The 21,548-nt window shown below is 37.1% G+C and overlaps 1 protein-coding gene across 1 annotated transcript in view; it reads right to left on the bottom strand.

Annotated features, from left to right (window-relative positions):
* Nucleotides 1-21,076, bottom strand: part of LOC150078523 (MAM and LDL-receptor class A domain-containing protein 2-like) — a 765,548-nt gene extending 744,472 nt beyond the window's left edge. Inside the window, exons 1-2 of the mRNA XM_090384594.1 lie at nt 20,857-21,076; nt 7,893-8,012 (exon numbers count right to left, since the gene is read on the bottom strand). Of these exons, the coding sequence (XP_090240720.1) occupies nt 7,893-8,012; nt 20,857-21,076 (340 nt within the window). The remainder of the gene's footprint in view (nt 1-7,892; nt 8,013-20,856) is intronic.
* Nucleotides 21,077-21,548: the final 472 nt, after the last annotated feature.

Below are 21,548 nucleotides of genomic sequence, written 5' to 3'. Positions count from 1 at the left end.
GAGGTATCCGTGGACTGGAGATGTTCAAATGTGACCCCAATTCACAAACAAGAATCAAAGGGCAACACAAGTAATTATAGACCTGTTAGTTTAACTTTGATCCAGGAAAATTAATGGAGGCACTGGTTAAAGAAGCACTGCAGGATCATTTAGACAAGACTTCATTTATAGCTCGGACACAGCATGGGTTTGTTAAGGGGATGTCTTGTTTGACTAATTTGTTTGGATATTATGATGTGGTCACAAAGGAACTGGATGCAGGGAATCACTTTGATATCATATATTTGGATCTTAGAAAGGCTTTTGGTACTGTTCCACGTGGAAGACTGCTGAACAAATTGGAGCAGTGTGGCACTGGAGGCAAATTACTGCTATGGATAAAGGGATGGTTGAGTGGGAGAAGACAGAGGGTGGTGGTAATCAATGGTTCAGTGTTGTTCAGTCCCTCAGGGTTCAGTTTTGGGTCCATTGTTGTTTTCTGTATTTATAAATGATATTGATGATGGTATATCAAGCCTAAGGTCCAAGTTTGCAGATGATACGAAGGTTGGCAGGGTTGTTAATGACACTAATGACAGTACCCTGCTGCAACAGGATCTAGAAAAGTTGAGCAGATGGGCTGAGAGGTGGCAAATGGAGGTGATTAACCCCTTATATAAAGCAATAGTCAGACCATACCTTGAGTACTGAATACAGGTCTGAAGGCTTCACATTAAGAAGGATGTAGAGCCGGTGGAATGAGTACAGAGAAGGGCAACAAGATTAGTGAATGGAACATAGGGTTGCTCTTATGCAGAAAGGATTAAGCTTTTCAAATTAGTGTCTGTAGACTAGTCACCTGCGAGGTGACCTGATTGAGGTGTAAAAAGCCTTGAATGGTTTGAGCATGCTCAATGGTGATGTGAGCCTTCCTCTTGCTCAGAATAATCGCCTGAGAAAGCATAAATTCAAATTGAGGAAATACAGTTGTAGGATAGATGTGCAGAAGTTTGCCTTTCGCCAGTGGGCAGTTGATTGCTGGAACAAACTTCCAACTGTATTTTTTTTTTTTTTTTACGAAAACCCCAAATATCTTCTTTTGGATTGGAGGTTAAGAAGATGAAAGAAGATATTTATTGACATTAGACTTGAACTTCTGGGGACTGTAATTTTATGGAAAAACATATGAAGGAAGGTTGTTCTCCTGAAAATGGCAGTTGAGTGAATAAACAAGGAAGATGAAAAGTTGGTACTTTGAATTTATTGTTTGTTGGTTGGTTTTTTATTTAGGAGCATTAGCAACTAAGGCCATATATCTCTGGGCATATGCTGAGATCATCTCCTGACCTTTCCGCATCCTCCGTATTTGGTGGTGACAGGCTCGAACTGCCGGTCTAATCAAGAAGCGTGTGCTATGCACTACTGCTCCTGCCCACCTGGCTATGGAGGCATCCTTTGAGTTTGAAGTTGGACAGTAAATGGATGTTGGCTGGTGGCCGCACGTTTGAACTGTTTTGAAAGAGAGAGCGGAAATTATAGAAACCAATTCAGAAGAACAGTGCCCATGGAAGTATCTGTAGAAAAGGCATGCAGAACAAACATTATGTCTATGAGACAGAGAGTTGAGAGACTCTATTAGAGAGGAGTCATTAATTAACTTAACTGCCCTCTTCTGAATAGAATGTAGAAGCCTGAGATAGGTTTTGGGGGCACCACTCCACATGTGGGAATAATATTCTATGGTAGGGTGGATTTGTGATTTGTACAGCGTGAACAGCTGTTTGGAAGAAAAGTAACGCCAACAGTAGAAAAAACCCAGTCTTTCAGATACAGAGGAAACAATATTTGTAAGGTGATTGTGCCAAGAGAGATTACAATCAGGGTAATTCCCAAAAGAGATATATCATTTAGCCTAGAAATTGGAGTGTCACCAAAGATAAGAATAGGAGCAGAAGTATCCTTTTCGCGAGATATAAGACAAGACCCTAGTTTTAGGAGGATTGACATCAACTAAGTTGTCTTTGCCCCACTGGAGAATTACCAGGAGATTGGCATTGAAGGAATTGGTATCAGATATTCAAGAAGTTGAAGCTGATTCAGCAGGGCAAGGTTTCTCAAAATGGACAAGTGGCATGCAAAATGCTATCATCGACAAAATTGTGGATAGGATTTCCAGTCAATGGAAGAAGGTCATTAATATACAAGATAAAAAGAGTGGGGAAAGAACTGAACCTTGCGGGGAAACCGGCATTAGTGGAGAAGTTAGAAGACACACAGCCATCTACCATCACCCTCCGTGAGTGATCAGAGAGAAAACTGGATAAACAATTATAAAAAACAGTTGGAAAACCATAATATGGCAGCTTGTTTAGAAGAAATTTATGCCAAACACGATCGAAAGCCTTTGAGATGTCAAGAGCAACTGCTTGTGTTTCACTGAACCTTTCCACTAAATTTGTCCATAAATGGGTAACATAAGCCAGAATATCACCAGTGGATCGACACTGACGGAATCCATACTGGTGATCGTTGATCAGACGGAAGGTTTCTAGGTAGTTTAAGAGTTTGCAATTAATTTATTTCTCCATTACTTTAAAAAGAGTAGAAGTAATTGCAATGGGATGATAATTGGATGGGAAAGATTCGTCACCCTGTTTAGGAACTGGTTGGATATGAGCAAATTTCCAAGCAGAAGGAAAATCACCTTTGGAATAAGAAAGTGAAAAAAGGTGGCAAAGAACAGGAGTAAGTTCAGGAGCACAGGTTTTGAGAACAAGTGGAGAAATACCATCAGGACCTGGAGCTCTCTTAGCATCTAGATTCATCAAATTCCTTCTGATATCCTTTTGACGGAAGACCACAGGAGGCATTGAATGGAACGTGTTGGGAATTATGGGATGTGTTTTACCAAGATCTTTAATACATGAGTTGAAAGTAAAATGGGATGCTAGGAGGTCAGCTTTATCCCTGGCTGAAGTGACAACAGAACCATCTGGTTTGGACAGAGGTGGGAGCAGAGATGGGCAAAAGTTGCGGCCAATAGCTTTGGCAAGAGACCAGAATGCTCGGCTGCCATTAGGGCAAGAAGCAAGTTTTCTACTCTTAGCCTGTTCAAAATCTAGTTTGGACTGATTAGTAACTGCTTTACAATTGTTGCGAGCTTTTGTGTAGGCAGAAAATGAAACTGAGGAATTGGAAACAGGCCAATTACGATATGCAACATTCTTCTCTTGAACATCCTTAGCACGTTTATTGGAAAACCAAGGTTTAGATAAAGGACGAGATTTTAAAGTGGAGACATTCCTACAAGAATAATTTCACTGATGCAATCTGAGCAAACATTGACATCTGAAGTTTTGAAACAGTAATCCGACCAAGGAAAAGAAGAAAAGAAATCTTGCAGGTCATCCCATTTTGCATTCTTGTAAGGCCAAACAATACGAAGTTCGGAATAGCCATGAGATAAAGACTCCATTGGATAAGAGACAATCACCAAGTTGTGATATGAAGTGCCTAAAGGACCTCTCACTTCGACCGTGTACTTAGAAGGGTTGTTTGTGAGAAAAGATCAAGCATGTTGGCTGTATGATTAGGATTGTCTGGTATTCTTGTAGGTAAATGAAAAATCTGTGCAAGGTCATTAGTAATTGCAAAAGCCTCAGCATCTCGATCATCTGTGTCGGTGTGAATAGAGAATGGAATCCAGCTGGAGTTGGGAACATTAAAATCACCAAGAAAAATTACCTTGCTGTTAGGAAAGTTGGACTGGAGAAAGTCAAATTGCAAAGAGAGGAAGTCAAAGAGCTCCAAGTGATTAATGGAGTTGGGAGAATGGTAGTGACAACAGAGGAATTTGACACAATGAAGTAGAGAGATTTTGAGCCAGAGAAGATTGAAGAGAGGAGATTTCAAATTACCAAGTGTCTGAAAGGGACCATCGCAACAGACATACACAATTACCACCTTTGAGGCAAAAGGAATCATACAGCGAATAATTTTAGCAACTGAGATGAGCAGTAGTCGAATCAACTGATAAATGAGATTCTGTCAGAAAAAAGTACATGGGGTTTGGCACATGGATGTCAATGAGATTAGCATTGAGACCACATGTATATTTGTGAAATGAACTAGGAAATGTTTTGTAGGTTTAGATCTTTTCGCAGATAAGTTTACTCTATTAATTTGACAATTCATGGTGTATTCAATAGTAAGAAAAAGTGTGTGGGGGGCAGCTGTATGAAGTAATGAAAATTTTTGTATATGGCGTACACATGGAAAGAATATACCCTAATCCTTGACATAACGTGGCCTCAACAATGCCCTTCTGTCTACACACTATCAGACTCCCTCCAGTCACTATCTGTCAGAGTAGAGGTATCAAGATTATACACTAGCTGATCTGGAAGCCTCCTAAAGAGTTTCCAATAGGTTTGGTCCAGTGTACTAACTAGCAGCCAGCCTGCGACACCATTTTAGAGCTGTAGCCTTGAAATGTAAGGAAGATTGGATCTCGTCGTGATGTTCATCATAACCTGAAAAGTCATCAGTCCTACACTGCAAAAAAATGAGAAGGGTCGGTGTTTTTTTTTTTTTTTTTTTTGTTTGGCTGATGTTATAGAAACTTGCTTTCTTGCATAATGTGCCTTTGCTAATGCTAACGCCAAAAAGTACTGGAATCTTGTTTTCAGAAAATTTCAACTGTTAAAATGATGCGCTGCCAACTGACTCCCCCTTTTTTTAACAGGTGCTATACAAGTCTTGTTTGTTTTCGCCATATTGGCAATACTATTTCTAACTTTTGCCACCTTGGCATTTATAGGAACATAATCCTCTTGTTTAAGACTGCCCACAACCTTAGCAGTCGAAATGACTATGATTAAGTTGGAATCATCATTCCAGTTCAGTCAGTTGTGGTAATCAACTTAAGAAATGGAAGTGGAAGATTAAATAACTGTTGATATAATAATAATTTATGCATAATATTAATCACATATTTAGGAGTGGTAGTTTTTCTCAGCGTGCAATAGTTAGACTACAGCGGCGCACAACTAGTGAGCTGGATATCATCATTCTGAGCTGGATATCATCATTCTCCTCTTTTTTGGTGATTCCCCTTCTACTTCTGACTCTCTCTCTCTCTCTCTCTCTCTCTCTCTCTCTCTCTCTCTCTCTCTCTCTCTCTCTCTCAGGGTAATTCAGAAATTTTATTTTTTTGGCTGGTGCAGCATAAGCCTCAGGCTTCCTTGCAACATATAGCTAATAATAATAATAATAATAATAATAATAATAATAATAATAATAATAATAATAATGGCCGCAGTACATGGATGAGAGCTATGTTCAGAATTTGAAACACTGGCATAATATTTAAAAGAAATAAACAAATTGCTTTATTGAAGCCAATTCAAACTGCTTTATTCAAGAGAGGAACACACAGACTTTCTGCATGGCTGCCAATAACATACTAATTGTCACTCATGCAGAAAGTAGTAGTATTCTGGTGAGAGCTGTCCAGAATTAGTTCAGAAGTTTATGATTCAGAAGTTCTTTTTCTTCAGCTCTTCAATTTACCTTCCACCAAAGTTTTTGGTTCAACTCTTGTACTATTTAATTTGATAACTCCGAAGAGTTCTGATATGGCTATTTTCACCATCTCTGGCCTCTTATTGAAATTGACTTGTCAAAGGTTTCCACTTTCCAACTAGTCAAGTCACACATTTAACCAAAGCCAGCTAACATATGCATTCATGCTTAAAAATCATTTTTACTTCAGTGCCATTTATGTTACATAAATTTCTTTGCTTTTAGCATTTCTTTCTAGATAATGGAAAATCTCCATCAAATATTCAGCTACTATCCTACAGGAAAAAATGCAGTCCCTTTTCAGGAAACAAATTAATAAAATGACAAGGACAACTTATTCCAAAAAGTATTCAATCTCCTCTGTTAACCCTGCATCAAGTGCATGGTCAATGTGACTCCAAGACAATATTTCAACAATTCATGATTTTCATCTCTATAAACACAGCTGACACTCATAATGGCTGTTTTAGAAAATACTTTGATTTCTCCACTGAAGACAGAAATCTCTCTTAATTATCACACAATTAGGAAAAATTCATGAATTAAGTTAAACTTAATTATAGGCATGTATGATTGGCATTGGTCACTCACTGTTACTGATAGCCAACTGGCTTTACAGCTGCATGCTTTCTTTCAATTGCTAAGAGTTGCCACCTTCATGAAATTGATGGATCGTCTGGAATAAAACTATTGATGTGTGTGTGTGTGTGTGTGTGTGTGTGTGTGTGTGTGTGTGTGTGTGTGTGTGTGTGTGTGTGTGTGTGTGTGTGTGTGTGTGTGTGTGGTTCACATTACATGCAGCATGAGTACCTATTACTGATAGGCTGGAGTCAAATTGCAGACATTAATTGAAGCAAACAGTATTTAAATTAGAATTTTGCTTGATGACATTCAAATTTGACCTATAAACACATTACGAATACTAAATGCTAAACAGGTTGTTCAGAAGATGCCCGATGATGTCAACTCTAGACACCTTTTAATACTTCTGGCAGTGAGTGCAAGCTGCATTTCATTTGATGTTTTTTTTTTTTTTTTTTTTATTATGAAAGGTTTTCACAATGGGATATAGCTTGGATTCACTCTGATTGTTTCTATCTGTAGTGATTGAAAATGGGCCATTTCTTTTATCTCTAGCACTTCTTTATGTGCATGTGCAATTTCACTATTATCTGTTAGTGAAATGTCACATGCAAAGAAAGTTGTTTTTATTCTTCTGAAGACCATATTTTATTGCTATTTCAATAACCAGCATAACTCAGAAGAAGATTATGTTCTATAAAAAAAGATGCTAATAAATATTTATGTATGATGTCAATCAGCATGGAATGCAAAATCCATTTTTGCACATCTCTCTGTCTGTCTCTCTCTTTATGCACTGCATGATGTTGGAAGTGTCTGATTTTCAACTTCTTGAAAGTGAAAAAGTGATATCTACATAGAGTACAGAAGAAAAACATGTTATCTTTTTAAGATTTTACAATAGCATGAAAATCTTGCATATATACATCCTGAAATTTAAAATTTTATACCATATTTCTCTGAGTTCTTACTGATGACAATATTAATTAGCTTCACACTACATATGTTAGCACAACCTATAGTGTGAAGAATTAAGAATTAAGATGAAATAATTGCACATAACAGAACAATACTATTATCTCTGCCCTACTTTGCAATGTACATTAATACCTCTGACAGCCAATTTGTTAACAAAAATAAGCAGAATTTTGCAAGTTTTTATTTTAAATTCCAAGTTTAACATTGTTTTACTATTTATTTTGAAAAAAGACAAAATAAAGTGAAAAACAGTTTTTCAAAAGACATAAGAAAAACTCTTCATCCCAACTACATTACAGCAGTGAGATGAAGGGTTGTAACTATGCAAAATTCAAAATCATAATCTTTCTTATTTATTATTATTGCTTGCTTACTGTTCGCTACAAAAATAGAGCTCACATATTGGGTCCTTTCTCTCAATTTTGTGGTTGAACTTTGAAAATGAGTGGTAGACAGCAATACTTATGCATAGTTAGCTAAGATGGTCAAAAATCCATTTCAGTGGTTGAACTTTGAAAAATTCATTGAAACTGGGCATAGCTCACTTTTTTATTTTTATTTTTTCATTCATATATTTTTCCAACCGATATAAACAACATATATATTGTAATCATGGGATTTAATTGCCTTGACAGGCTGATACTCAATAATCACATTTACATAATTTAAATGTGGTTTAATCAATGTAATAATTAAATAATTTCAGTAATTTATAAGGATTTCATCCTTATTTTATATATATATATATATATATATGTTTTTATACTTACCAGATACATAATACCACATTGTAAAACAGCAAGTTGGAGAATATGGTGGGTGGAGAACTTCACTGGATAAGACAGCTTGTCCTCCTTTCCAGAATGAGTTTTCCAAAAATATATACCATCCTAGAATTAGGAAAAATAAATAAATAATAACAGGTAGGCTGCTACAATTTGAAGTTCTATATATGAAAACTGGCTAATCACCCAGAACAGAAATTTGGAATGGGGGGAGGGGGAGAGATTGATACATTTAATAAGCCCACAGATGATGCCCATGTTCAGATGTTAATGATCACTAAACTACTTAATATAATGTCCATTGATGTGACCAATACATCGGAAATGTAGAACACTTTTGTTTCCAGTGAAGTAATAAGAAGAAACACTTTTTGTTTCATGTTATTAATAATGAAGATAAACTAATGTAAAGATGCCAAGTTATTCAGCATCACTTTAAAACAAAAAAACATATTGTATTAAATGTTTTATAAAATTTACAAAGCTCTATAGTCGCATAAAACAAAGTGGTAAACTATTTCAATACTTTATAGCCTTTCAGCTAAAAGAGAATGTCCTTATATCCAGTTTACAATTATCCTTTCTCAATTAGAATTAGTAAAGGTGCATGATGTAAGAAAGCAAGCTTATATAGCATCAGCCAAAAAAAAAAAAAAAAATCTTCTGATTCCACTCGCTCCAAATATTCGTCTAGTTCTCCCTTGAATCTATTTAAGCTCTCAACTTCTACAACGACAGATGGAAATTTGTTCCAGCAATCGACCACACACTGGCAAAAGGCAAACTTCTGCACATCTATCCTACAACTGTCTATCCTCAATTTGAATTTCTGCCTTCTGATGTGATTATTCTGAGCACGGGGAAGAATCCCATCAGCACTGAGCATGTTAAAACCATTCTAGGCTTTATACATCTGAATCAGATCACCTTGCAGGTGCCTTGTCTCCGGACACTGTAATTTGCAAAACTTAATCCTTTCTTCATAAGAGAAACTCTTTGTTCCATTCTTGTTGCCCTTCTCCTGCACTCACTCCAGCAGCTCTACATCCTTCCTAAAATGAGGCCTCCAGACCTGCATACAGTACTCAAGGTGTGGCCTGACCATTGCCTTATACAAGGAGATAATCACCTCCTTATCCCTACTATAAAAATTCCTGTATATCATTGACAAGACACCATGAGCTACTCTTGCAGACTATCTGCACTGCTCAGGAAATTTCATCTGCCTGCACAATTACCCCCAGGTCCTTTTCATTCTCTGCCACTGTCAGTATAGTACCACACAGTTGTTTGTTTGTTTGTTTGTTATTTGATTTTTAGGAGCATTAGCAACTAAGGCCATATTGCTCCGGGATATGCGGTGGTCATTTCGTGACCTTTCCGCATCCTTCGTATTTGGTGGTGACGGGCTCGAACCCCGGTCTAAGCAAGAAGCGTGTGCTACGCACTGCTGCTCCTTCCCACCTGGCTACGGAGGCGCCTCCACACAGTTGATACATTACTCTGGGGTTACTGCTTCCCATATGCACTGCTTTACATTTGTCAATGTTAAACTTCAGTTGCAACCTCTCAATTTAAGTGAATGAATACCACCTGCAAAAGAAAAAAAGATATCCCACATCATTTAAATTACTCAAGTCATTCAAAGTTTTAAACACTCAATTTGTGACACAGATTAGTATTATTCTGAAAACATAGTGCAAGCAAAGCTAATACAGCATCAGCCAAAAACCACTTCATTTCCCATTTTGATAATTCATCCAAACCTTCTAAAATTTAAACAAACTACCAACCTTCATAACACTAGGAATTTTTTCAACTGATTATCTTTTGAATGAATGCTACCTATTTTACTTTTATTTATCATGTATATGATACTCATCCTGCAGTGAGTGTGAATCTCCTTGGTGGGGAATCATGTGTTTGCACTGCTAGTGGATATTGCTTTAGTTTTCTTTTTATTATTATTGCTCTTATATTATTTCTCCCTCATCACTGGGGGTTTCACAGGGTGGTTGTTGTTCAGGATTAAGACATTCTGGATTTCCATGTAGGATTTTGCTGGGAAACCTAGTGCCACTAGGCTGTTATATCAGATCTGTTGTCTTTGGAACCATACCAGTGGTTGACATGATGATCGCAATGGTCATTATTTGTTGCATATACCACATCTGGAAACATGGTGTGACATAGGCCAGTGCCGCCCAAAATCCCCACAGCCAGATTCCCGACGGCCAAAATCCCAACAGACAAATATCCTGACAAGCCAAAATCCTGACAGCCAAAATCCTAACATACCGACTGTATTTAAAAAACCAAAGTTAAAGTCTATATCTCAGAAACTTTTTTTGCAATAAAAAATGTTTTTCATGTAATCGAAACATTAAAATTTATTTGAACACATGGTAATAGTATTAAGCAGTTAAGGTAACAGTATGAAAAGGAAGATTACGTATATACATAATTATACATATATTTGAATGTTTAAATATGGTTGGAAACGGAATATTTCATAATAAAAATAAAAAGGGTACAGCATACATCAGAGCATATTCCTCTACATGATGCTTGAAATATAACCAAAGAAATATTAGAATGAGGATTAAAATAAAATAATGTCAGCATGCCCCAGGCAGGAAAAGAGCAAAAAAATCGAAATTAAACCTAAATTAAATCAAACCAAGCAGAGAGGGAAGAGAGGGGTAACAAGAGTAAAAATATTGCAGCAGAAACTCTCTAAAATAATTTATAAAATCTAAATGTAAGAATAATAATTCAATGAATTTTAAAAGCCAATTAAATAGAAATTTAACGGTGCCCCCTCTGACGGGCACCAGGTCCAAATTTCTGTGAAATATCACCAACAGAGATGTAAACCACTACAATACAACAAAACAAAAATAAACCAAAAAATAGACTGACCATTATGCCCCATCTCCACAGAGGTTCACAAGGCCAATAATGGTCAGGGAATCACTGCATTTCGAACTCTAGACAAATCGCCGCAAAGGAGAATTGATCGAAAGATCAGTCCGCCACCCGACCCCCAGATCTAACCGCCAAATTTACATAAATTTGGATCTGGTGCCTGTCAGAGGGGGCACCATTAAATTTCTTTTTAATTGGCTTTTAAAACTCAATGAATTATTATTCGTACATTTAGATTTACTAAATTATTTTAGAGAGTTTCTGCTGCAATATTTTTACTCTTGTTACCCCTCTCTTCCCTCCCTGCTTGGTTTGATTTAATTTAGGTTTAATTTTGACTTTTTTCGCTATTGTCCTGCCATACTGGTGGCATTACACAAAACTGGTTTTCCTATTCAACCTATTGTTTCCTACAGAAACTCTGCATTTTCATCCTTAGCCACACATGTATATAGCATTATCCTTTAGACAGGAAATACAATTTGGGATTAAGAACTACGATACATTATTTAATAATCTTAATGACTGTAGGCCTGGGGACAATGACAATTTATTCTCACTAGATGTTACCTCGCTATATACGACTTTAAATGTAGAATACACATTAGATATTATTTGGGATATGTTAAATAATAACTCGATACTGATTAATTATATGAAGCTACCTATTAAGGAACTTTTCCCTTAATTAAACTGTTAGTTGAAGCCAACTATATCACCTTTTGAGACAAGGTGTACAAACAAATTTTTGGATTGCCAATGGGTTTGAGCCTGAGCGGCTTAATATCAGAGATCTATCTCTCAACGATTGAGCATATACATTTGACAACTTTTCAACCCCGTATCACATACTATGGGAGATATTTAGACGATGTTCTAGTTATTACTGATAGTAGTACTATCCAAGACATTTTACATTTGTTTAATAAAATTCATTCTAGACTCAAATTTACATTGGAAAGAGAGGATACGGATACAAAGTCATTAAACTTTCTAAATTTCATGCTTACTCGGGACTTGAATAAAATCCAATTTAGCATCTATTGAAAACCTACAAACACCGGTATGCTTCTACATTATAATAGCTATCACCCATTCACCTACAAAAGATCGATTATCTTTAAAATGGAAAACATACTTTTTTATTTAACGAGGCCAAAATACTTAGTATCCAACGTAATTATACGCAACTATTAATTGAAGAAACCGTAGAAATTAAATTGCACATGAATTCTGTTAATCTTTGTCGGCCATATTTGATCTCTGATGTGTCAGCCTTTACGCGCATGCGCGAAGACAAATAATCATTATTTAAGTTTCATGCTCAACCCTATTTGGTAATTTTCATTCCTGTGATCACGCCGTATGGTCGAAAAGCATTGTCAGCTTTGGGAAGGAAAATCGTTTTGAATATTTTCGTTAGTTTTTTTTAATATTTTTAATTGCGTTAATTTTTAGGTGGTAGATGACTCTCATCAACCGGTGAAATACCACCACTTTGCTTATTAGAGGCTTGAAGTGGTGGAACCTATGTTGTCTCTAGAGCTAAGTTCCGGTCAACCCTTCCCTATTTCTTCCATCATGCAGTATGATTGATGACTTTTGAGGTTATGATGAACGTTGTGGCGAGATCCAATATTCCTTACATTTCAAGGGTACAGCTCTAAAATGGTGTTCGCAGGCCGGCCACTAGTTAGTACACTGGACCGAACCTATTGGTAACTCTCTAGGAGGCTTCCAGATCAGCTAGTTATAATCTTGCTACCTCTACTCTGCCAGATAGTAACTGGAGGGAGTCCGAGTAGTGTGTATACGGGGTGCATTGTCGAGGCCACGTTATGCATCATGAATTGTCAAACTAATAGAGCAAGCTAATCTGGGAAAAGATCTAAACCTCCCAAGCGCTTTCTAATTCATTTCACAAATATAGGTGGTCTCAATTCTAATCTCAACGATGTCCATTTCCACTTGCAGTCTGCCAAACCCCATGTACTTTTTCTGACAGAATCAACTACTGCTCATCTCAGATGCTCAAATTATTTGCTGTATGATTCCTTTCGCCTCAAAGGTGGTACATGTGCATATGTCTGTTCTGATATTCCCTGTCAGAGACTTGGCCATTTGGAATCTCCTCTCTTTGATCTAACTCATTGTGTCAAATTCATCTGTTGTCTCTACCGTTCTCCCAACTCCACTAATCACTTGAAGCTCTTTGACTTCCTCTCTTTGCAATTTGACTTTCCCCAGTCCAACTTTCCTAACAGCGAGGTAATTTTTATTGGTGATTTTAATGTTCCCAACTCCAGCTGGATTCCATTTTCTAGTCACACCGACTCAGGTCGAGATGCTGTGGCTTTTGCAATTACTAATGACCTAGCACAGATTGTTCATTTACCTACAAGAATACCGGACAATCCTAATCATACAGCCAATACGCTTGATCTTTTTCTCACAAACAACCCTTCTAAGTACAAGGTCGAAGTGAGAGGTCCTTTAGGCACTTCAGATCAAAACTAGGTGATTGTCTCTTCTCCAAGGGAACCTTTATCTCATGGCTATTCCCAACCTCGTGTTGTTTGGCATTCCAAGAATGAAAAATGGGATGACCTACGAGACTTCTTTTCTTCTTTTCCTTGGTCGGATTACTGTTTCAAAACTTCTGATGTCAACGTTTGCTTAGATCGTGTCAGTGAAATTATTCTTGCAGGAATGGAATCCTTTATCCCACAATCCACTTTAAAATCTCGTCCTTTATCTAAACCTTGGTTTTCCAATAAATGTGCTAAGGCTGTTCAAGTGAAGAATGTTGCATATCGTAATTGGCTTGTTTCTAATTCTTCAGTTTCATTTTCTGCCTACACCAAAGCTCTCAACAATTGTAAAGCAGTTATTAATCTGTCCAAACTAAAGTTTGAACAGGCTAAGAGTAGAAAACTTGCTTCTTGCCCTAATGGTAGCCGAGCATTCTGGTCCCTTGCCAAAGCTATTGGCCACAACTTTTGCCCATCTCTGCTCCCACCTCTGTCCAAACCAGATGGTTCTGTTGTCACTTCAGCCAAGGATAAAGCTGACCTGCTAGCATCCCATTTTTCTTCCAGCTCATGTATTAATGATCTTGGTAAAAAACCTCCAACCATTCCCAACACGCTACATTCAATGACTCCTGTGGTCTTCCGCCAAAAGGATATCAGAAGGATTTTGATGAATCTAGATGCTAAGAAAGCTCCAGGTCCTGATGGTATTTCTCCACTTGTTCTCAAAACCTGTGCTCTTGAACTTACTCCTATTCTTTGCTGCCTTTTTTCACTTTCTTATTCCATAGGTGTTTTTCCTTCTACTTGCAAATTTGCTCATATCCAGCCAGTTCCTAAACAGGGTGACGAATCCTTCCCATCCAATTATCATCCCATTGCAATTACTTCTACTCTTTCTAAAGTAATGTATAAATCAATTAACCGCCAACTCTTAAACTACCTAGAAACCTTCCGTCTGATCAATGATCGCCAGTATGGATTCCGTCAGTGTCGATCCATTGGTGATATTCTGGCTTATGTTACCCATTTATGGACTAATTCAATGGAAAGGTTCGGTGAAACAGAAGTAGTTGCTCTTGACATCTCAAAGGCTTTTGATCATGTATGGCATAAAGGTCTTCTAAACAAGCTTCCATCTTATGGTTTGCCAACTGTTTTTAGTAATTGGTTATCCAGTTTTCTCTCTGATCGCTCACGGAGGGTGATGGTAGATGGCTGTGTGTCTTCTAACTTCTCCACTAATGCCGGTGTCCCCCACTCTTTTCCTCTTGTATATTAATGACCTTCTTCCATTGACTGGAAATACTATCCATAGTTTTGCCGATGATAGCACATTGCATTCCACTTGTCCATTTTGAGAAAACTTGTCCTGCTCAATCAGCTTCAACTTCTAGAAAATCTGCTACCAATTCCTTAAATGCCGATCTTTAGGTAATTCTCCAGTGGGCCAAGACAACTTAGTTGATTTCAACCCTTCTAAAACTCAGTCTTCTCTTATATCTCGCAAAAAAGGATTATTCTGCTCCTATGCTTATTTTTAGTGACACTGATTTCTAAGCAAAATGATATATCTCTATTGGGGATTACCCTGACTTCTAATTTCTCTTGGCACAAGCACATTAGAAATATTGCTTCCTCTGCATCTAAAAAACTTGGTTTTCTCTTTCGCTCTCTGCGTTACTTTTCTTCCAAACAGCTGCTCACTCTGTATAAATCGCAAATCCGCCCTGCCATGGAACATTGTTTCCACATCTGGGGTGGTGCCCGCAAAACCTCTCTCAGGCTTCTTGATTCCATTCAGAAGAGGGCAGTTAGGTTAATTAATGATTCATCTCGAACAGAGTCTCTCCACTCTCTTTCTCATAGACGTACTGTTTCTGCTGCACGCCTCTTCTACAGATATAGACACTGTTCTTCTGAATTGGCTCCTATAATTCCAGCTCTCTCTTTCAAAACAGTCCAAAAACGTACTGCCACCAGCCAACATCCATTTACTCTCCAACTTCAAACCCACAGAACCAACTTTTCATCTTCCTCATTTATTCATTCAACTGCCGTTTTCTCGAACAACCTTCCTTCATACGTATTTCCTGAAAATTACAATCTACAGAAGTTCAAGTCCAATGTCAACAAATATCTTCTTTCGTCTTCTCAACCTCCAACCCAAGCACGGTACTAAGTACTATAGGTTCTAATACCTTTTGTGTTTGGGGTTCACATAAAAAAAAAAAAAAAATTGATTTTTAATTGTGTTAAATTGGTTTTTAATTATCTGTTAATCTAATGTAAGTTTTTCAATTTTTTTGATTTAATTTCTGGGTAGTATCATACGGAAGTGTTCTACATATTATATTGAGGTATACTCCTCTTATTATTTTAGCATTAGCATTAGCAGAGGCATATGATGCAAGAAAGCAAGCTTATTCAGCATCAGCCAAAAAAAAAAAAAAAAAAAAAAAACCAACCACTACTCCCATTTCACCCCTCCGTTCGTTCGAAATACCTGTCCAGCTGAGCCTTAAATTTGTTTAGGCTATCAACTTCAACAACAAGCGATGGGAGTCTATTCCACAAACCAACTGCCTGCTGGCTAAAGGCAAATTTCTGCACATCTATCCGACATCCGTCCTTCCTCAATTTGAATTTATGCCCTCTCAGGTGATTATTCTGAGCAAGAGGAAGAATCCCATCGGCATTGAGCATGCTCAAGCCATTCAAAGCCTTATACACCTCTATCAGATCACCTCGCCGATGCCTAGTCTCCAGGCTCTGTAATTTGCAAAACTTAAGCCTTTCTTCGTAAGAGCAACCCTTTGTTCCATTCACTAATCTTGTTGCCCTTCTCTGTACTCGTTCCAGCAGCTCTACATCCTTCTTGAAATGAGGCCTCCAGACCTGTATACAGTACTCAAGGTGTGGCCTGACCAATGCCTTATACAAGGGAATAATCACATCCCTGTCCCTGCTAGAAAAATTCCTGTATATCATTGACAAGACACCATGAGCTACTCTTGCAGCTCGTCTGCACTGCTCAGAGAACTTCATATCTGTCTGCACAATTACCCCCAGGTCCTTTTCATTCTCTACCACTGTCAGCGTAGCACCACAGAGTTGATACGGTGATCTGGGGTTACTGTTTCCCATATGTAGTACTGTACATTTGTCAATGTTAACCTTCATTTGCCACCTCTCAGCCCATCTGCTCAACCTTTCCAGATCCTGTTGCAGCAGCATAATATCAGTAGTGTCCTTAACAACCCTGCCAACCTTGGTATCGTCTGCAAACTTGGACATTAAGCCTGATACACCATCATCAATATCATTTATAAATACAGAAAACAACAATGGACCCAACACTGAACCCTGAGGAACTCCACTAATAACATTAGTCCACGTTGAGCAGTGTCCATTGATTACCACTCTCTGTCTTCTGCCACTCAACCATCCCTCTATCCATAGCAGCAATTTGCCTCCAATGCCACACTTCTCCAATTTGTGCAGCAGTCTTCCATGCGCAACAGTATCAAAAGCCTTTCTAAGATCCAAATATATAATATCAAAGTTATTCCCTGCATCCAGTTCTTTTGTGACTACATCATAATATCCAATCAAAATGGTCAGACAAGACCTGCCCTTAACAAAACCATGCTGTGTCTGAGCTATAACTGAATTCTTGTCCAGATGATCCTGCAGTGCTTCTTTAACCAGTGTCTCCATTAATTTTCCTGGAACCGAAGTTAAACTAACAGGTCTATAATTACTTGTGTCAGCCTTTGATCCTCCTTTGTGAATTGGGGTTACATTTGGACATCTCCAGTCCATGTTTACCTCCCCTGAGTCCAAAGAAGCTCTCATAATTATGGCTAGGGGTTTGCTTACTTCCTTTGCTGCCTCCTTTAATATAACTGGATAGATCCCATCCACCCCGGGTGCCTTTTTTAAGTTTATCCTCAACAATTTCTCCTCCACTTTCCTCTCAGTTATTAGAAAATCATCTAGCTCACTGCCAATGTTTACTTCACCTACGACATTCCCCTTCCTGAATAACTCCTCATGTGTGAATGTAGATGCAAAATACTCGTTTAGATTGTTAGCCATCTGAGCTGGATCCTCAACTGTTGAACCATCAACATCCAGTGGACCAATCTGATTCATCCCTTTCCTTCTTGAGTTTAAATAGGTAACGAACTCTTTTCTGTTTTTCTTTGCATCCTTTGCCAAGGATTTCTCATAATCTGCCTTTGCCTGCCTAATCTCCTTTGTGAATTGGTTACAGACCCACTTTTATCTATCATAGGCTTCCATGTCACCCATTAATTTGTATGTATCCCATGCATTTTCCTTCTCTGCCATATGTCTCATTAGTTCATCTGACAACCATTTAGGCCTGAACCTTGAACAATATTTCTTGGTTGGTATGTAAAGCCTGGTAGCTTCCAAGATTAGTTCCTTGAATGCTTCCCATTTTGAATTTGCTGTTGGTAACATCATCAGTTGGTCCCACTGTATAGAATTTAAATACTGTCTCAGACCATCATAGTCTCCTTTACGAAAGCAAAAACCCTTCCCTTTACCTCTGATGGTAGTTACCTCCTTGAGTAAATCCCACTTCAGCACACTGTGATCACTGCCACCCAGTGGTTCCTTTATCTGCAGATTCCTAATGCATGAAGAATCACTACTGATAATCAGATTAAGAGTATTACTCCCTCTAGTTGCCTCCCGAACATGCTGGTGTAGAAAACAATCATCCAATAAATCCACAAAAGCCTTGCTAGTGTGAGTGACCAACCCACAAATTCCAGTCAATATCTGGGAAATTAAAATCCCCCATTATAAGACTCTCTGATTTACTGGCCCATTCTATTTCCCTGTACAGTATCTTATTATACTCCTCAGAGTCATTAGGCCTATAGCACACTCCTACTCTCAATTTTGATTTACCTATGCTTATGTCACACCAAACTGACTCGACACTGCCCTGTCCATCAATGTCGACTGGCTTCACTTCCTTGGATTTTATGTGTTTTTTAACTAATAGCATAACCCCTCCTCCCCTCCTGTCCTGTCTATCCTTTCTATACACATTGTATTCCCCAAATTCCAGTTCTGCATTCCTTATATCTGTGTGACACCACGTCTCTGATATCCCAACAATATCTGCCTTTGATGTTTTGAGCAATACCTAGAATTCATCAAATTTATTTACTAAACTCCTAGCATTGGTATACACGCAAGTATACATGCACCTGTTTCTATTCTTAGCTACCCTAACACAACCCATGTGTTTTCTTGTACCGCAATGACTTTCAGCAGTCTCTGAAATATCCTGCATCTTGTTTTTCAGGCTTCTGCTCATTCCAATAGAAGCAGTGCAAGAATCTCTTTTACCTCTGCCAGTGGCTACTGTTAACCCAATAGTCTTTGTCTCCCTCCAAGCTAGCAGTTTTCCGACCCACCTAACACTGCCTCGATAGCATCAGCAAAAATTAATATTTTACAAATATTAATATCAACGTAGAACATATTGAGCATTACGGCTCTGATTCATACTATCAATACAATAGATTATATGCACACTTATGGGTAGGCAACTTAATTCCCTTCAAAATAGTGTCATTCTGAAGCAACACATTGAGATACATGATTTCTCCGTTTGTGGAAGCACCTCTGGAAATCCCATTTCGAAATTACCGAAAGTAATCACATTACTCTTTATTGTTTATATGTTATGAAATGAACACTGTTTCAGGGTTTATTTCAAAGTTAGGAAGCAAAAAATAAATAAAACAACATAGAGTTGTGCCCCCGTATCTGCTGATTTGGTTATCTGCGGTTTAACCACGAGAAAAAAAAAAAAAAAAAACTGAACAGTAGTACTTGCGTATCCAATACGATGCTTCCCTTTATTTTTTACGATGTCGATTTTAAATCAAATAGCTTCCATTTGTTGTGTATGGTTTGGTCACCAACATTATAGTGATTTTTTTAGAGATTTAACGGATGCACCATTTTCAATATTTTGAATAATTTCAAGTTTTTGTTTAATTTGAAAGCAAAATTCTTCCATTTGCCCACTTTTTTGCGATTTCTAAACAAAAAAAAAAAAAAAAACAAAAAAAAAAAAAAACAACTGAAGAAAAGTTATTATATAAAAAAACAAAAAAAAGTCCGACATCCTTGACACGAATAACAAAACAAAATTTGTCCTTTTGCGGTGCGACGGAACACAACAATTGACGCGACACACTAAAACAAACTAAACATTTGGTGGTTTGTTTTTTTTTTAAGCGGTAATTGTGAAGACAGTGGGGGCTGCAAGATAATAGGTACACTAATCTTCCAATGATGACTTATAACGGCGGTTCTTGTTGCTTATTTACAACTTGCAAAATATGTGTTTACATATATTCTAGTTATTACTAGAATTTTATGACTTCTGGTTGAGTTTGGTTTTTTTTTTTTTTAAATTTGGAGTCTCGTAGTGTCCCAGTTAATACAATCCCAGAAATCAGGAGTCCGCTGTACTTTATTATTACCATATTTAATATTGGTAATGTCTTACTGTCTGTTTAATTAATTTATCAATTAAACTTTATTATATGTAAGTATGCAACAAGAAAATCACATTATATATGGGGTCAGCAGGTGTTCGCTTATATCCGCAGTTTCAGCCATCCACGGTAGGTCTTGGACCGTATCCCCTGTGGATACGGGGATCTTACTGTACTATTTGGCAAAAAATCTTTGCACAGTGTGTGGTGGCACATTATCATGGTTAAGCAACTAATTCTTTGGAGTTACACTTTTGATTCCTCCCCCCTTTTTTTTTTTTAGTAATTTCATGAATCGTTAAACTTTGCTCATTTTGTAACAAATACCAAGTTCATCCTTGAGACATGATTTCATCATTTGTTGAAATCATGTCTCAAGGATGTAATTAAGATATCCTTCAATTAGTTGAAGGATATCTTGATCCTGTAATCAAGATATCCTTCAATTATTTGAAGGATATCTTGATTACAGATCCTTTTCAACAGACTCCCTGTCCTCTTGGAAACAATATTCTGCTAAGTGTCAGCTGAAAACTTGTCTATGACTTATTGCATAGTCCTTTTTTGTTAGTTTAAGTTCAAATGTTTCACTTGCATTTTTTTTGATAAAAAACCAATATGAAATAAATGCAGATTGCTCAGGGCATTCCAACGTTTTAAAATATGATGTGTGATAACATGACTTTGTTACTGGCTGATAATAACAGACTGCCATAAGTGAGTGAACAGCTTACTTCATTAGGCATGTCTAAACATGATATGCTTTGTCACAGCATATTTTGCTGTCTCATACTTGAAAATGAATAGAATCCGCATACTTTTTGAACATATTTTATAGCATTATGTGAGACAAAGTGATTTTTAAATTTCATATTTTAGTTAAACTTTATGTTTTTGCTAAAATTTTATTTTAATAACATTCTATGTATTTACCTTTTGAGCTATTTGTTGTATGATCAATAAATGGTCCAGTGCTTTGTAATGGAACTGAGCCTGAATTACGTAACCATATCATTCCAGAACTTTCTGGCCTGGGCAAATTATGCCACGTACAAAAATCATCTTCAAAATTACAACTTCCAGGTGGAGGACAAATGCCATCAGCAATTCTGACATCATCCAAAGCAATGTGTGATGCATTTTTTGTTTTCATTCCTCTGAAATTTATCTAATAATAAATTATAAATATAATGAAGTTGAAGCCTTTGCACAAATTAGTCAAGATAAAGTCAATAAATACATCAATACTACTACTAATATATCTATTAAGTAAATTCCTCTAAAGAATATGATATACCATCTTGTGTTGCTTACAAACTATATAAAACAGTTCAAACAAGATATGTCTGTCGTGCATATTTTTGCAATTAAAAAAACTAAAGTGTTAATAAAATTTTTCGTTTATTTTATTTTTTATTTTTTGGTAAACCAGCTTCTAGATACAATTAGACTTTTAGCAATTCAGTTTTGTGCCATTATGATTTAGTTAGGAAAGAGTAGTAGTACACATAGTAGAATATGTTGTGGTGAATTCATAATCAAATAATTACATTATGAAATAACAAAGACAGAGATATATTAAAATGATTACTTAAATATGAATGTATAAATAATAATAAGAAATA

The sequence above is a fragment of the Mastigoproctus giganteus genome, chromosome 11 (assembly GCF_048544385.1).
Source record: "Mastigoproctus giganteus isolate SK-2022 chromosome 11, ASM4854438v1, whole genome shotgun sequence".
In the NCBI taxonomy this organism is placed as follows: Eukaryota; Metazoa; Arthropoda; class Arachnida; order Uropygi; family Thelyphonidae; genus Mastigoproctus; species Mastigoproctus giganteus.
Note: the sequence above shows the minus strand (reverse complement) of the source record. Positions and strands in the feature narration are given on the sequence as shown.